At 43.2% G+C, this 16,821-nt stretch overlaps 1 protein-coding gene across 2 annotated transcripts in view; it reads right to left on the bottom strand.

Moving 5' to 3' along the window:
- KCTD5 (potassium channel tetramerization domain containing 5) overlaps nucleotides 1-16,821 on the bottom strand; it is a 96,104-nt gene that overhangs the window by 21,347 nt on the left and 57,936 nt on the right. For both annotated transcript variants that reach the window (XM_030211874.1, XM_030211875.1), the window contains exons 2-4: nucleotides 9,624-9,732; nucleotides 8,669-8,760; nucleotides 2,724-2,819 (exon numbers count right to left, since the gene is read on the bottom strand). In XM_030211874.1, coding sequence (XP_030067734.1) covers nucleotides 2,724-2,819; nucleotides 8,669-8,760; nucleotides 9,624-9,732 — 297 coding nt within the window. The remainder of the gene's footprint in view (nucleotides 1-2,723; nucleotides 2,820-8,668; nucleotides 8,761-9,623; nucleotides 9,733-16,821) is intronic.

Here is a 16,821-nt window from a genome sequence, read left to right as displayed (position 1 = left end):
GGGCAGGAAAGAGGGGGCTCTTTCCTGCCCCGACGTCACTAGACCACCAGGGAACACGGAATCCTGTAAGTACGGAACGGAGGTAAAAAAAACGCTACCTTTGGACTATAAGACGCACCCCCCATTTTCCTCCCAAATTTTGGGGGAAAAAAGTGCGTCTTATAGTCCGAAAAATACGGTATTCTTGTTATAGAAAACAATTGATGATGTCCTTGTAATAACCGAAATTCTGGTTAAAAAAAAAAAATCCCACAACCCAAAACACACCTGTTTACCCCCTCCCCCACCCCCCCAAGCATATCAACTGGTCAGTATGGAGAAGGAAAATGCATAAGGCACAAGGGAGTCTCATTTTTGTATACACTGGACCTTTGGAATTTTGGCCACTGGCACAACAGCTGCTCATGGAAAATGCTGAAGAAAACTTTACAATCTGCTCTTCAACATTCATGGCTTCCATGAAACAAGAAACAAAATTTCATAAGCGTTTTATGTTCCCAGTTCAAGCATCTACCTAGGAAAGATGCGATACCAGATCAATGCTCAGTTACTTTGATGCAAATAAAATTTGCCAAGCAAAGCAATCAATGCTGCTTGAAAACCTACTCCCGATTCAGTACGCGGTACTCAATGGTTCTAAAGCTATTGGCCACCGCAGACTGAAATATAACTCAGATAATTCAGGGCCATGGCCATGTCCAGGCACTGGCATTGAATATCCGAGTCATCCACAGACCTGGAAAGCATGAGAGTGCCGAAACTCAGTGTCAGCATTCACATAGGTAACTAGGCAAAGATATGACCGCACAAAAGGCGAGGTTCACTGGAAGGAGCCTTTCCTGCCCACTTAAACCCCTTTCAATATCTACACCTTATAGAACATTTCACTGTAACCAACACAGCAACCAAGAGCTTAGGATCTCTGGTTTTATTTCTTTTTTCTTCAATATTTGAACTTTGGCGATAGCACCAAGCTCTTGCCACTATCCCGAGAGAACCAAAAGCATACATTCAGATACTGGCCTCTGTCATGGATCAATCACCTAGTTGGATCAATCACCTAGTCAGATACCATTGAGAAAGTATCAGCTTCCTTGTTTGTCCAGTTCTGGCCCACTGGAGGATGCTGAAATATTTGGGGTGCTGTACGTTTGTACCAGTAAATCTGTTGTTAATCTCAAAAATGCTTCTTTAAACTATTAAATACAGTTAGAGCTTTGATTACACATCATTCAACAGAAATTCAGTTTCCACCGTATTTCTTTTAAATAAATGAAACCTTTGATAATATCAAGTGTGCTATCAAGCACATCACTTTGATGCTGCCATGGATGAAAGGTAGAAAATTTGTTCACTAGCTGTGAATTATGTGAAATTATGAATATCGTCTTTAAATGTTTCCCTCTATTCTGGAAATACTAGTGACACCTACAGGCTATCCAGATTGAAACACCTCAGTCCTTCCTTAAATAAAACAGGATTATTGTGAAGTCAGTGGTTCCGCAAGCCTCAGCTTTTGAGAAGGCAGGAAAAATAGTACATTAACAAGCAATTGTGCGAAACAGTGTTAAGTCTCTTTTCTGCACTAAGTCAATTAAGTGTCTTCCTTTCCTTAATTCAGAAGATAACATGAATGATGATGTAGTTTTCTGCAAAGTTTTATCAGGCTGCCTAACAAGCGTTGTACACAGGATGAAGACTTCGGATGTGATGCATGCAAATCTGATGGTGATAAAAGAGTGGAAGAACAGCTGACGGGGCTGGGGTGCCTCCAGGACCAGGTTTGGGAACCACCGGTCTAATATTATAGGAACAGGCAGAGGAATGCAGGGTTTGAATCCTACTGAAACTCTGACCTGAACAAATCATTTCACTACTTTACTAACATGTGCTAATGTGATTTCATGATGTTACATTAAAAATAGCGGGGCTTGTGTGAAGTAACTAAAAACCCAACTTGCATTTATAGCCCATAAATGGGTCCTCTGAGAATAGCCAGTTGGGTTTTGAGGGTATCCACAATGAATATGCACAAGATAGATCTAAAGATAGTGTGCACAAATCTCTCTGATAGCCTCAAAATCATGAGTGTACCCCCAAAGACCAAGTTCCTTTCAACTGTAAGCCTTTTGGGGACAGAGAAACAACTACTTTACCTGCATGTTATGTGCATTGAGATACTAATGAACAAGCATAAGCTACACTGCAATGATTTAAAAGGTTAGACAAGGTCAATCTGAGACTACTTTAAAAATTCTGTGATTTAACAGTCAGGACGTGCAGATTTTCATTTTCTTTATGCACAGATTTATTGTAAAAGTCTTTCTATTTACTAAGAAAATGGCTGAAGATAGAGACTAGGTGTTGACGGAGGCTACTAGACACATTGAGTTGGACCAAGTCCAATAACTAGTTACAAATCTCAGCTCACCTCATTTGTCTTCCACTTTCTTCAAGCATAAGATACATTTTGATACATAGCTGCATCTCAGTTTCTAGCTATGTATTTACTCAGATCTCAGTAACGGGCAGAGTAGATGATCAGCTAGTCCTTAACTGTCGCATTCCACAAGCACTAATAACTGAAATGCCCTTACGCAGATTAAAGGCACACCCCAGAAAGAACCATCACAACTTTACAGAAGTTTGGCAATACTCTCCCCCTCCAATGGTTGCAACTGAGAGACAAGCTAAGGCATCCTTGCCTTCATCAGTTCAGTTACCTGCTCAAACTTCCAACCATCAGACATTGTCGACACCATCTGAGTAAGCTCCTCCTCCTGACACTGAAGCACTCTGTAGACGTGTTTCACAGGCACCTTCAGGGGACAGAAAAAAGAAAAAAAAAAAAAAAAAAAAAAAGATAGAGATCATCACTATAAGGACATCACCTAAGATTAAGGTCTTTGGTCCACAGCATTTCTAGAAGCTGTGTAGGACACCTTCCATATTCATCTGGGGCTGTGTCACAGACTGTAAAGCTACCTGTATTACTGAACAGTTCCCAGATACGCCTACCGACTCTCTGCACCCTAAACCTTTGAGAATTTTTTTTTATTAAAAATACTGTTGCAAATATAAAACCCAGCTGTTTTGCAAAGCCCTTAAGGTCAACTATATGAAAAAAAAAAATGCCTACCATATTTTAAAAAGCAAACACACAGAACTGTGGAGCAATGTTCATGAGTGTCACTCAAAACAATCACGTTCCAAAACAGTTGTAAAAAGAACACAAAATTCATATCTTAAGCACCAGAACATCAGTGACCTCCCTTTGCTCCTCAGTCTTCCCGAGCCATATTTGAACTATTTCAGATAATAGTCTCTTCCTCACTAGGCCTGAATACATTCCCACGGCATTGCCAGAACACTACGTTAATAAAGTGGAAACTTTCAAAACCCAAATATCTAAACAGTACAGAAATGAGTTGATCGTACTATGAACCCTCAAATTTCCTTGTTATTGTCAGTGTTTGTATTGAAAAATGTTTTACATTTATGTTCTGAAATATCTTGAAACGTTTGTTTTAGAAGACGACATAAGCTATACGAGTATTTGGAGGCGCATTTCACACAAAAAGCACAAATGCCTATTGTGGACGGCTGGTCTGTCCGTCTGTTTGTGCATGTGCAAACAAATACGTACAGCAAGCAAAAGAAAGGAGGAGTGGCCTAGTGGTTAGAGTGGTGGACTTTGGTTCTGGGGAACTGGGTTCGATTCCCACTGCAGCTCCTTGTGACTCTGGGGCAAGTCACTTAACCCTCCATTGCCCCTGGTACAAAATAAGTACCTGAATATATGTAAACTGCTTTGAATGTAGTTGCAAAAACCAAAGAAAGGCAGTGTATCAAGTCCCATTTCCCTTTCCCCCTTTCCCTTATGACATCACAATATCAGAAGTGAGCCAAGTATCGGGCAATCAAGCCATTGTGACATCACTGATGAGGTTGGCTCTTATTGGTGGAATGAGTGGAGGAGTAGCCTAGTGGTTAGTGCAGTGGACTTTGATCCTGGGGAACTGAGTTCGATTCCCACTGCAGCTCCTTGTGACTCTGGGCAAGTCACTTAACCCTCCATTGCCCCTGGTACAAAATAAGTACCTGAATATATGTAAACTGCTTTGAATGTAGTTGCAAAAACCTCAGAAAGGCAGTATATCAAGTCCCATTTCCCTTTCCCCCTTTCCCTTATGACATCACAATATCAGAAGTGAGCCAAGTATCGGGCAATCAAGCCATTGTGACATCACTGATGAGGTTGGCTCTTATTGGTGGAATGAGTGGAGGAGTAGCCTAGTGGTTAGTGCAGTGGACTTTGATCCTGGGGAACTGAGTTCGATTCCCACTGCAGCTCCTTGTGACTCTGGGCAAGTCACTTAACCCTCCATTGCCCCTGGTACAAAATAAGTACCTGAATATATGTAAACTGCTTTGAATGGAGTTGCAAAATACCACAGAAAGGCAGTATATCAAGTCCCATTTCCCTTTCCCCCTTTCCCTTATGACATCACAATATCAGAAGTGAGCCAAGTATCGGGCAATCAAGCCATTGTGACATCACTGATGAGGTTGGCTCTTATTGGTGGAATGAGTGGAGGAGTAGCCTAGTGGTTAGTGCAGTGGACTTTGGTTCTGGGGAACTGGGTTCGATTCCCACTGCAGCTCCTTGTGACTCTGGGGCAAGTCACTTAACCCTCCATTGCCCCTGGTACAAAATAAGTACCTGAATATATGTAAACCGCTTTGAATGTAGTTGCAAAAACCTCAGAAAGGCAGTATATCAAGTCCCATTTCCCTTTCCCCCTTTCCCTTATGACATCACAATATCAGAAGTGAGCCAAGTATCGGGCAATCAAGCCATTGTGACATCACTGATGAGGTTGGCTCTTATTGGTGGAATGAGTGGAGGAGTAGCCTAGTGGTTAGTGCAGTGGACTTTGATCCTGGGGAACTGAGTTCGATTCCCACTGCAGCTCCTTGTGACTCTGGGCAAGTCACTTAACCCTCCATTGCCCCTGGTACAAAATAAGTACCTGAATATATGTAAACCGCTTTGAATGGAGTTGCAAAAACCTCAGAAAGGTGGTATATCAAGTCCCATTTCCCTTTCCCTAGTTGAGATTCCAAATGGAATGTTGCTACTACTGGAGATTCTAGATGGAAAGTTGCTACTATTGAGATTCTGTTGCTACTATTTGAGATTCTACATGGAATGTTGCTACTACTGGAGATTCTAGATGGAAAGTTGCTACTATTGAGATTCTGTTGCTACTATTTGAGATTCTACATGGAATGTTGCTACTACTGGAGATTCTAGATGGAAAGTTGCTACTATTGAGATTCTGTTGCTACTATTTGAGATTCTACATGGAATGTTGCTACCATTGAGATTCTACATGGGATGTTGCTACCGTGTTTCCCCGAATATAAGACACTGCCTTATATTAATTTTTGCGCCAAAAAGGCGCTAGGTCTTATTTTCAGGGGATGTCTTAATATTTCGGGGAAACACAGTTGGCCCGCCCACCTTCCCTCCGTCGCTCCTGCAACTACCGGTAACCCCCCACCCGAGATGGCGCTCCCACCCGAAGTCGCCAGACCCCACCCCCCTCCGTCGCTCAGAAACTAACCTGAACTTAAGCCTCCTTTCACTTTCCTTCCAGTTCGCAGGAGCAGCAGGGCAGGGCAGGCCTCTCCTTCCTTCCGAGCCCCACCCTCGCCTGACGTTATGTTACGTCAGGCGAGGGCGGGACACGGAAGGAAGGAGTGGCCTGCCCTCCTACTGCTGCTGCTTGCTGCGAACTGGAAGGAAAGTGAAAGGAGGCTTAAGTTCAGGTTAGTTTCGGAGCGACAGAGGGGGTTGGGGTCCGGCGACTTCGGGTGGGGGCGCCATCTCGGGTGGGGGGGGGGGGTGACCTCGGGTGGGGGTTAGTTTCAGAGCGACGGGGGGGGGGGCAACCCTACTTACCGGTAAAAGAAAAACTTTGCTAGGCCTTACTTTCGAGGGAGGCCTTATATTTTCCAAGGGCACCAAAAACCTCGGTAGGTCTTATTTTATGGGGATGCCCTATTTTCGGGAAAACACGGTAATTCCACTTGCAACACTCCATGTAGAAGCCTGCCCTTGCAGGTCAGCAATGCGGCTGCGCAGGCTTCTGTTTCTGTGAGTCTGACGTCCTGCACGTATGTGCAGGACGTCAGACTCACAGAAGCAGAAGCCTGCGCGGCTGATCTGCAAGGGCAGGCTTGTACATGGAATGTTGCTAGTGGAGGAGTAGCCTAGTGGTTAGTGCAGCGGACTCTGATCCTGGGGAACTGGGTTCGATTCCCACTGCAGCTCCTTGTGACTCTGGGCAAGTCACTTAACCCTACATTGCCCCAGGTACAAATAAGCCGCATTGAGCCTGCCATGAGTGGGAAAGCGCGGGGTACAAAAAAAAAAAAAAAAAGTGCATGAGCCAGCTCTGGGATCTATTCTTTAGCAAAATAAAGGTCTGTGTTTAGATATTCCAAATGTAGAATCATGCGAGGAAGAGGCAGATTAACTTTTTTGGCAGGTTGCCAATATATGTTTAAGGCTCATTTGTTCTAATTTGGAAATGAAAGAATGTATAAACCAAAAGGTTCCTTTGCTTGCTGAAAGGCAGATGTTGGATTAACATACAAAAGAAAAAAAAAAGGTGTAAATAGACGGGCAATGTCCAAATTGTACAACATGTCTGAAACATTTCCTGTTTAAACACACATCAAAGTGTTTTGTTTTGTTCTTTACAAGTACAGTAGTCTCTCAGAACTAAAGGTTGTCTTTCGCTATTCAAAAAGGACAACTTTCTGAAAGTTGTCTGAAGGTCTATCCAGGATAAAGAAGGGAAGCTATCTTGAACACAAGAACATTATCAACTGATACATAGAAAAAGGACTGAGAGAAAAAAAAAAGGTTTCTGAAAGAGCACTTTAAAAAACGGCATTCACGTCACCCCTTCTAAACTCAGGCCTTGAATACTAATCTAGAATCTTATCTTTTAAGAAGAGATAGAAGCATTACTCTAGAGCACTTAAGACTATCTGCTTTTTACCAAAGTATGCTTGGAGATGCTCCACATCCCCAGATGCCCTCTCACTTCGTTACATTATTTACTGGATTTGGATGGCACTCGGCCAGGGTGCCTTGGAGTGTGATAAGATGAGTTACGGTAAAATGCAAGCACCAGCAGCTGGATTAAGAAAAGACCTGGAGACAAAGTGAGCTTTAAACTTTGAGGGACGACAAAAGGTATTTTTTTTTAATATTGCCATAGAAATGGAACAAAAAAAAAAAAAAAAGCAGAAATGCAAGTAGAAACTCATTTTGTATGTGGCTGAACAAACAGGACAATTACAAGACTGAAATTCTTAAAAGGTGACTTGCATTACGTTTGGGATAAAGTCCTTGTTTTCGAGCCTCTTATGATCAAGTGCTCAGCATTTCCTTAGACTGCTGAACTACGTACTATTGGATTTATGATTCTCTGCTTTTAGATTTAAGGCTTTTTTTCTTTGTTTTTATTTATGCACGTATACACATTTAATAGGTCAAGCAAATTTCAACTTTGGGGAAAAAAAGTCAGAAGACAAAATTCTTTAGGGAAATATAGGATAGTCCACAAATATTTGGAGAAAAAACCCACAGGAAATAACAAAAGTAGTATCTTCAAATATAAGAAAGAAGTGCTAACAGTTTCACGCCTTCAACCTCTGGGGATCCACCCACCATCAGTAATCCAATACCCTCTGAAAACACCCAAGTTGTCCAACATAGAAATTCTAATGATTACCACCAGCATATGGCAGCGAGAAGGAAATTTCAACATGTAGGTAGTGCCAAGATTCTCGGATGCAAGGCCAAAAGGTCCTTATGACACTTTTGTGATACTTGAGCAACGTTAGGGAATATATAAACAGAGCCCAAAAACTGGTTATGAAAATGAAGAGCTACTAAATTATGATCAGGTTCCAAGGCGAAAGTCACAAGGAGAGTAATTCCATCCTAATATTAAGGAAACTCTTGAGAAAGGCAAGACAGTAACATCTAAAAGCACAGAGGCAGATTTTTCCTGATGAGCTGGATGGAGTACAGCTACCCAGTCTTTTCTCCATTGCCAGATATTATGCTCTCACTATAGGTGGCAGAGACTCAGATGGAAATCAAGAGAACCTCCTGAATTTATTTCTGGAGCATTTCCACATGTCCTTTCCTGTGCTATACATGGGAATATTCATTTTTTTCTTCTTCCATTCCAGGAAGAATTTATTTATGATCTCATTTATACCCCACATTTTCCCAACTGTATCAGGCCTAATGTGGCTTACATCACACCGCAAAGGTGGACGCCAATGCAGTAAATTAAGCTAATACATCATGAAACCTACATAAGAAATAAAGGAGAGGATGGGGAAGAAACGAAAGGAACAGGAAGAGAGTGCACACTTGTTGGAAAACAAAAATCTTTTTTTTTCCTACTCATTTCCCTCCCTTCGGAAATTCATGGGAAAAGATTGTGGATGAAACCTATCAAGAGAGCTTCAGGTTAATTTAGACAAAGGTTTTGCTGGTGGGGGAAACCCACACAAATACATTCTTAGGGAGTCACCAATATCTTAAGAGCACTGCTAAAATAGAACGGCTCACCTGTGATGTTTTACTGTCTCTCTCTCTTATTCTGTCTTTTACAAGTTTTATTAGTGATGTTATATTGTAGAATTCAGCTTCTTCCAACACACCTGTGAAAACAGTTATAAATACATAGTTAATATTTTTTTGACATTTTACATTATTTTGGTACGTAAGCTACAGAAAAGAACTCCCTCTGGATCCTTCTCATGCAGCCAGTCACATCTTTTGATGTATCAAACATATAAATGGCAAGAGGCGTACTCACTCGCAAATGCGCAGTAGAGACCCTCTCTGTCCCGCCCCCGCGTCAATACGTGATGATGGGGGCGTGACAGAGAGGGAACCTGCGCACCTGCGAGTGAGGGAACCGCCATCGCCACCGCTCCCCCCCCCCCCAGGGTTGCCGCTACCACTCCCCCCACCCACCCGGAGTCGCCGCCACCACCCACCCTCCACCCGGCCCAGGTACCTGGCTTCACTATTCAAACCGCCAGAACGCAGCACACAGCTCATCTGAGCTGCCGTTGGCCTTCCTTACCTGCCTGTGTCCCGCCCTCGCCGACATTACATCACACGAGGGCGGAACACACGCAGAGAAGAAGGAAGGCCGACGGCAGCTCAGATGAGCCGTGTGCTGCGTTCCGGCGGTTTGAATAGTGAAGCCAGGTACCCAGCCTGGGTGGAGGGGTGGCGGCGACCTATCAGGGGGGCCTTTCAACCCCCCTCCTTTACTAGCCCGTTTTTACGGGCTCAACGGCTAGTCTGTTTAGATTTTCTGTCTGTAGATATACATTCCATTTTAGAACTTTGAGGGGATATGGCTGCATTGGAAGTTGTGTCAATCCATAACAAACACCTCTTCAGATCAGTTTTTCATCTGTTACACACCACTCCATTCCCTACTTTTGACCACCCCAGAACGTAACAGCATCACAAAAATTTTTTGCAAAGCATCTGGTTCACAACCTACCTTCTTCTGCTAAGTCCTTGTTAATGACAAGTTTCCCATGTCTCAAATAATTGAGTACTGGCCCAAAGTAGGTCGGGTCTCGGTCTATTAGATAAGCACCCGTTTCATCCTTAAAAAGGAAAAATGAAAATCCATAAATCATTTACAGTGCAACTTCAGAACAACCAACCTTGTCTCTAGATATGCAGTGTTTCTATTCAAGAAACGGTTTGTTGCTCATTAAAACTTATCCAACCTGCTTATTTCATTCTTATTGCTCATATTCATGGTTTGCTTGCAGGATCAGCTACACAAAGAGGCTTCTGCTGGATGGCAAGCTCGGGCCTGGTTATTGGTTCAAAACGTATACAAATCCCTCAAGAATATTTACTGTGGAAATTCTGGAAACAGATGTGTCAAATTGGCAAGAGGAGCCTGAACCTCTCATCTTCCTTCAGCCTAGTGCGGTTGTTACTAAATGCTGCTCAAGAGTTTGGCCCGATTAGTATTGATCCATCACAATAGCAGCTATGGATGCCACAATCTCTACGATGCTCTTGCCACGACTGCCACAGCACCTGTGGGACTGCCCTACTATGGGATCACCCTAGTGGTCCTAGAATGCTGACTTGATCAATGATAACGCACATCAAACCAAGAGGACAGTGGAAAATTCTTCAAGAAACCCCCAAAAATGAATCACCAAAACAAAGGAATTCTATAATACTGAACTACAACCGTGGAAACCCTTTCCTTTGTTGGATTCCACAAACAATAAATGGGGTATGATAAAGCCTCAGAATCTTGACAGCCATTATCTTAATTCTGTGATCCATCAACTAATCACCGACTTCAAAAAGCCTCCTTATTTTATTGTTCACTTTCTGTATTTATAGTGCTGGAAAAACACAACTATTTCTCTTATTTTTCTTTCAAAACCTCTTTCTTTCATCATGCCATTTCAGTCAAAAATATATCCAAACTTATCTTAAGGTTGAAACAGCATCTTCCGACATGGCCATCATTTCACGGTATCTCAAACTGCTGCATCAGGGACAATTTTAGATGTTACAAAAAACATTCAGAATGTCCTAACCAATTCAAGACCAACCCACCCATTACATAAAAGAAAAAACAAAATAGGCATTTCAATATAAATATATATCTGAACAATATCTTCTTGGAAGATTGAAAGATTTATTTATTACTGTCATTTAACTGTGATGGATGAATAAGAATAAAAGAGATTAAACTCAGGCAGTAATCGGCAGCTCACTATAAAATGTCCCCCTTTCTGTCAGAGCACAAACAAACGACTATTGGATTACACATTGAAAGAAAGCCATTTAAAAAAACCTCAACAAGTGTCATTCCTTAATTCCCCCACCCCCTAAGAACCTTGTTCCTGTGACTTCCCTCCCCAACTGCAAAATCAACAGCCCTAGTGTCTAGCCCCCCCCCCCCTCCCCCAGGCATACTTCCATAAGCAGGAGCGATGCCCTCTCACTCCTGCCTCTGCACCACCATCTTGGAAAATGGCAGTGCCTGACCCCACACACTGCATCTTGGGGTCAGGTTGCCAAATAAGGGAATTTTTCCTTTATTTGGTAAGTCTAGGCAGAATTCCCTTATTTGGCAGGCTAATCTCCATATAATATAGCCCAAAATGCACTGTGTGGAGTCAGGCAGCACAAGCAGGAACGAGCTGGCTGGGAAGAGGCACTGCTAGACACCAGGACTATTGGTTTGTGTGTGTAGGGGAGTGGGGGAAATAGCGTTTCTGCTCCAAGGCAGAGGGTGAACAAACCCTTCTATGCCTCCTCAGGGCTGGCTGTAAAATTTCTCGCACTGTGCTCACGTTAAAATCTGCTATGTACTACTCTGCATGGAATCAGGGCAAAATAGCTAATAACTGTGTTACCATTTATGCTAACATGAGGTGAACCGATGTCTATCTACCACATGAGCTAACGCCCATGTTGAATCCGTTTCTTCATCGTTTGCCCATTAATGTGTGTGTTGTGCTCTCATTAACGGAGCACTGCTGCACTGGCCCCTAGGTTGGGGCAGGGGAGTAGCTACACTTCAGCGGGAGGGGGGTCCAGAGCCCGAGGTGAGGGGGCACATTTTAGCTCCCCCCCCCAGCGCCATTGTCGACACTCCCCACCGCCGCCAGCACCACCACCAACAATTTTGACCCCCCCCCGCCGACCCTCTCAACCGCCCCCTCCCGCCGCCAACCTGCCGTCTGCTACCTTTGCTGGCGGGGGACTCCAACCCCCGTCAGCCAAAGTCTTCTTCCTTCATTTTGTTTCTGAGTCTGCTCAGAAACAAAACGAAGGAAGACGACTTCGGCTGGCGGGAGGTTGGGGTCTCCCGCCAGCAAAGGTAGCAGATAGCGACGGCGGGAGAGGGAGTTGAGAGGGGGTCCAGGGCCAAATCTACGGGGGCCCAGGCCCCTGTGGCCCCATAGTAGCTACGCCACTGGGTTGGGGTGAAAGGTACCATCACATTATCTAAAATCGCATTGTAGTAGCAGTGACCAGAACGTCTATACTCTCCCTTCAGTGTCTACTGGTTTCTTTACTTGTATAAAGATTTTTTTTTAACTGGAAAACCCAAAAATCAGAAGTATAAGGAGAGTGGTCTAAGTCTTTTTATTTAAAAGGATCTACTCAACTGCTTTGAACAATTTACAGGAAAAAAAAATCAAAAAAGGAAAGAAAAATATAGTTCCAGCACAACCAAAACAGATACATTATCTTCCAAGTAAATATTTACACGCTTACACAATTCTTTTCTTCCATCAATTGAAATAGGCCACCATAAAAACCTGAAGTTTTACCTCCTAAAAGAAAGAGAAAGCAGCACTGTTTGAAAACCTGAGAACTCACTTCAACTAAAAGGTCTGAACATGTGGGTTGATGAGCTGCGTTCATATCCTTCACAGCTAGCATTTGTGCGTGTATTATCCGCTATTATTAATATAGTCCTGACTCAACCGTCTTCTACGCATTCCCCGCTCCACCAACCCCTAAAAAATGAGCAGTTTTATAGTCCAATTTATCATTTAACTTCACATATTTGAACTACCTGCGCATCAGCTACGTGAAACACATTTAAACTGGTTCTGTAAAGTTGTCAATTTTGAAGACCAAACTTTAAAACACACTGGGTAAGCAAGAGCCTGCAAACAGAGGCGACAGGCATAAAAATGGTTAACTGAATCCAGGGCAGCATTAGACAAGACAGAGGATCCTCAACAGGGGAGAAAGGGAGAGCAGGTGGTTTTATGAAAATGGAATGACTATGTCATAACAAAACTCTGTAAGCCACATTGAGCCTGCAAATAGGTGGGAAAATGTGGGATACAAATGCAATAAATAAATAAATATATAAAATGCAACAAGAAGGGAAATTGGGACAACTATTCGGCCTTGTGGGCTTTATATACCCATCAACGCGTTACATTTCCTAATCCAACACCACTCACTATTTCCTACAAAGGGGGTGTCTATGTTATTAAGAGCATCCACATCTTACATTTAATGCTCTGCCCATTTAGTAAGGCCATACTGAATTTCTTGGCAGAGGAAGAGTAAATGGTTTCCTTCATCACTAGATGGCTTAAGTACCGCTTTGCATTATTTGCTCTAGTTCCATTCCTCATGCAAACGATATCCCGTTGTGACATGCACCTTAGTACATTGAGGAATGCATGGCTCCTATATTTAAGGGATAGTTTCATCACCAGACACTATGATCACTTTTGGGGTTTTTTTTTGTACTCTTGACAGTAACTTAACATGAATGATGCTACAGATGTTCTTTATAAAAACATACAAAAATCTGATGGATGGCTAGTGCCAGTTACGCCTAAGCAAAAAAAAAAAAAAAATCACTGGAGGCCAAAGAAAACCATGACAGCTGATCATATGGCCTCTCTTGACAACAAATCAACTGCTCAGCTTTGTAGTCCCTTCTCTCCCTCACAGATCCTTTATGCTTTCTTGAATTGAGATATATATACCAGCATCAGTTCAGAGCTTAACCTGAGACTTCAAGGCCTACTCTATGTCAGCTAAAGGCATCTGGGAGATTTTGCAAGTAGCCCTGACCTCCTCCGCCCTGACCTCACTAGTCCAATCTCTGGTGATTTTTATACAGATAGACACGATGTAATATACATAACATAGAGGCATATTTTCAAAGCACTTAGCCTTCCAAAGTTCCATAGAAACCTATGGAACTTTAGAAGGCTAAGTGCTTTGAAAATATGCCTCATAGTAACATAGCAGATGAGGGCAGAAAAAGACCTGCACGGTCCATCCAGTCTGCCCAACAAGATAAACTCATATGTGCTACTTTTTGTGTATACCTGACCTTGATTTGTTTCTGCCATTTTCAGGGCACAGACCGTTGAAGTCTGCCCAGCACTAGCCCCGCCTCCCAATCTCCGCTAAGCTTCTGAGGATCCATTCCTTCTGAACAGGATTCCTCTATGTTTATCCCACACATTTTTTAATTCCGTTACCGTTTTCATCTCCACCACCTCCCGCGGGAGGGCATTCCAAGTATCCACCACTCTCTCCATGAAAAAATACTTCCTGACATTTTTCTTGAGTCTGCCCCCCTTCAATCTCATTTCATGTCCTCTAGTTCTACTGCCTTCCCATCTACAGAAAAGGTTCATTTGCGGATTAATACCTTTCAAATATTTGAACGTCTGCATCATATCATCCCTGTTTCTCCTTTCCTCCAGGGTATACATGTTCAGGTCAGCAAGTCTCTCCTCATACGTCTTGTAATGCAAATCCCATACCATTCTCGTAGTTGTAGCTTTTATTTGCACCGCTTCAATTCTTTTTACATCCTTAGCAAGATACGGCCTCCAAAACTGAACACAATACTCCAGGTGGGGCCTCACCAACGACTTATACAGGGGCATTAAATCCTCTTTTCTTCTGCTGGTCACACCTCTCTCTCTATACAGCCTAGCAACCTTCTAGCTACAGCCACCGCCTTGTCACACACTGTTTGGTCGCCTTCAGATCCTCAGATACTATCACCCCAAGATCCCTCTCCCCATCCGTATATATCACACTCTCACTGCCTAACACATATGTCTCCCGTGGATTTCTACACCCTAAGTGCATCACTTTGCATTTCTTTGTATTAAATTTTAATTGCCAAACCTTAGACCATTCTTCTAGCTTCTGCAGATCCTTTTTCCACTTCCTTCTAATGTCTTAACATCTGTGCTTTGCAGCTACAAAAGATACCAGAACCAGTGCCCAGCACAAAAGGAGGCCAGATGAACTGTCTACAACTACTGGACCTTCAAAGGAATCCACACCTCTTAAGTAATCAGGAAACATCAGCTCAAACTAAATTATTACACAGGAATATGCAAGGAAACATTCTTCACACCCAGGACAAAAGCACACACCCACCCACACCCCCTCACACCTGCATACCTCCCCTTGGGCATACCTAATTTGGGCAGAAAGCCATTCTATACACACATCCCCCCCTTCCTTCAGCCCCAACAGAAGGAACTCATTCACTGACACACAGTGTTGCCAGATGGGTGGGTTTCCCACCCAATTGGGCTGGTTTTTAAGCCAGGATGCTGGAAATTTTTGAAGGCTGCGGGCTGCAGGAAATTGGGCTTCTTTTTCGTTGCAGCTGTGCGGGGTTTGCGCTTTTTTCGGGGGCTTCTATTGGTCCAATTTGGTCCAATAGAAGCTTTTCCGGGGTAGGGTTGACATCAGGGGCGGGGTTAATGACATCAGAGGTGGTGTCAGGGGTGGGGCTAACGACATCATAGGTGACGTCAGGGGGCGGGCGGTGATATTGGGGGCGGGGCGGTGACGTTGGAGGCGGGGTTTGGCTTTGGGTGGGTTTTGGGCTGGTTTAGGGCCGATTTGGGGTGGGGAAAATTTTTCCCATCTGCCCACACTGCTGACACACAGAATCAGAGAGACAGACTCAGATACACAGAAGCAGCACTGTAAACCTATTAAGCCTATTTCTATATAAAATACCTCCATAACCTTGCATTTTTTAGCACTAAATCTCAACCGCCTAATTCTAGACCATCAGTCTTTATTAGACCTACATGTTATCCACACCTTCCAGGCTGAGTTTGGTATCTGCAAAAGAGGCAAATCTTTCCCCAACAGTGCTTCCCATCTCACTGCTTACAAAATGTTGAAAGAACCGGACCAAGGAATGCCACACAGTTTTGAGTTTAAATGGCCTTCCATAGTCCCATGCTCTTCCTATTGCACGTCTGCCTTTGTATTTCTGGTTCTGTAACTTTTAAAATGCAGAAAAATATTCTGATATGAATAATGCAGATGCTGCCCATTTCAGACACTATTAAGAATATGATTACTGATGCTGGCAAAAATCTATAGGAAGCATGCTGACTGGTGGTCAGCGTAATGAAATATTCAGTAGAAAGTCTGGAATTTACTTCATATGACTTATCAACGCTGACCAGCAGACAGCATGCTTCCTATAGATTTTTGCCAGCATCAGTAATTGTACTCCTATGTGCCATCTTACACTTCCAGAAGATTTTATACATGTTAAGATATTAGAAAGAAAATCCTAAGATAAGATGGGACAGCACTTTAATTTATTTTTGTTACATTTGTACTCCGCGCTTTCCCACTCATGGCAGGCTCAATGCGGCAGGCAATGGAGGGTTAAAGTGACTTGCCCAGAGTCACAAGGAGTACATAAGTACATAAGTAGTGCCATACTGGGAAAGACCAAAGGTCCATCTAGCCCAGCATCCTGTCACCGACAGTGGCCAATCCAGGTCAAGGGCACCTGGCACGCTCCCCAAACGTAAAAACATTCCAGACAAGTTATACCTAAAAATGCGGAATTTTTCCAAGTCCATTTAATAGCGGTCTATGGACTTGTCCTTTAGGAATCTATCTAACCCCTTTTTAAACTCCGTCAAGCTAACCGCCCGTACCACGTTCTCCGGCAACGAATTCCAGAGTCTAATTACACGTTGGGTGAAGAAAACTTTTCTCCGATTCGTTTTAAATTTACCACACTGTAGCTTCAACTCATGCCCTCTAGTCCTAGTATTTTTGGATAGCGTGAACAGTCGCTTCACATCCACCCGATCCATTCCACTCATTATTTTATACACTTCTATCATATCTCCCCTCAGCCGTCTCTTCTCCAAGCTGAA

The sequence above is a fragment of the Microcaecilia unicolor genome, chromosome 8, assembly GCF_901765095.1.
Source record: "Microcaecilia unicolor chromosome 8, aMicUni1.1, whole genome shotgun sequence".
Classification (NCBI taxonomy): Eukaryota; Metazoa; Chordata; class Amphibia; order Gymnophiona; family Siphonopidae; genus Microcaecilia; species Microcaecilia unicolor.
The sequence above is the reverse complement of the archived record's forward strand: the minus strand, read 5'-3'. Positions and strand labels throughout refer to the sequence as shown.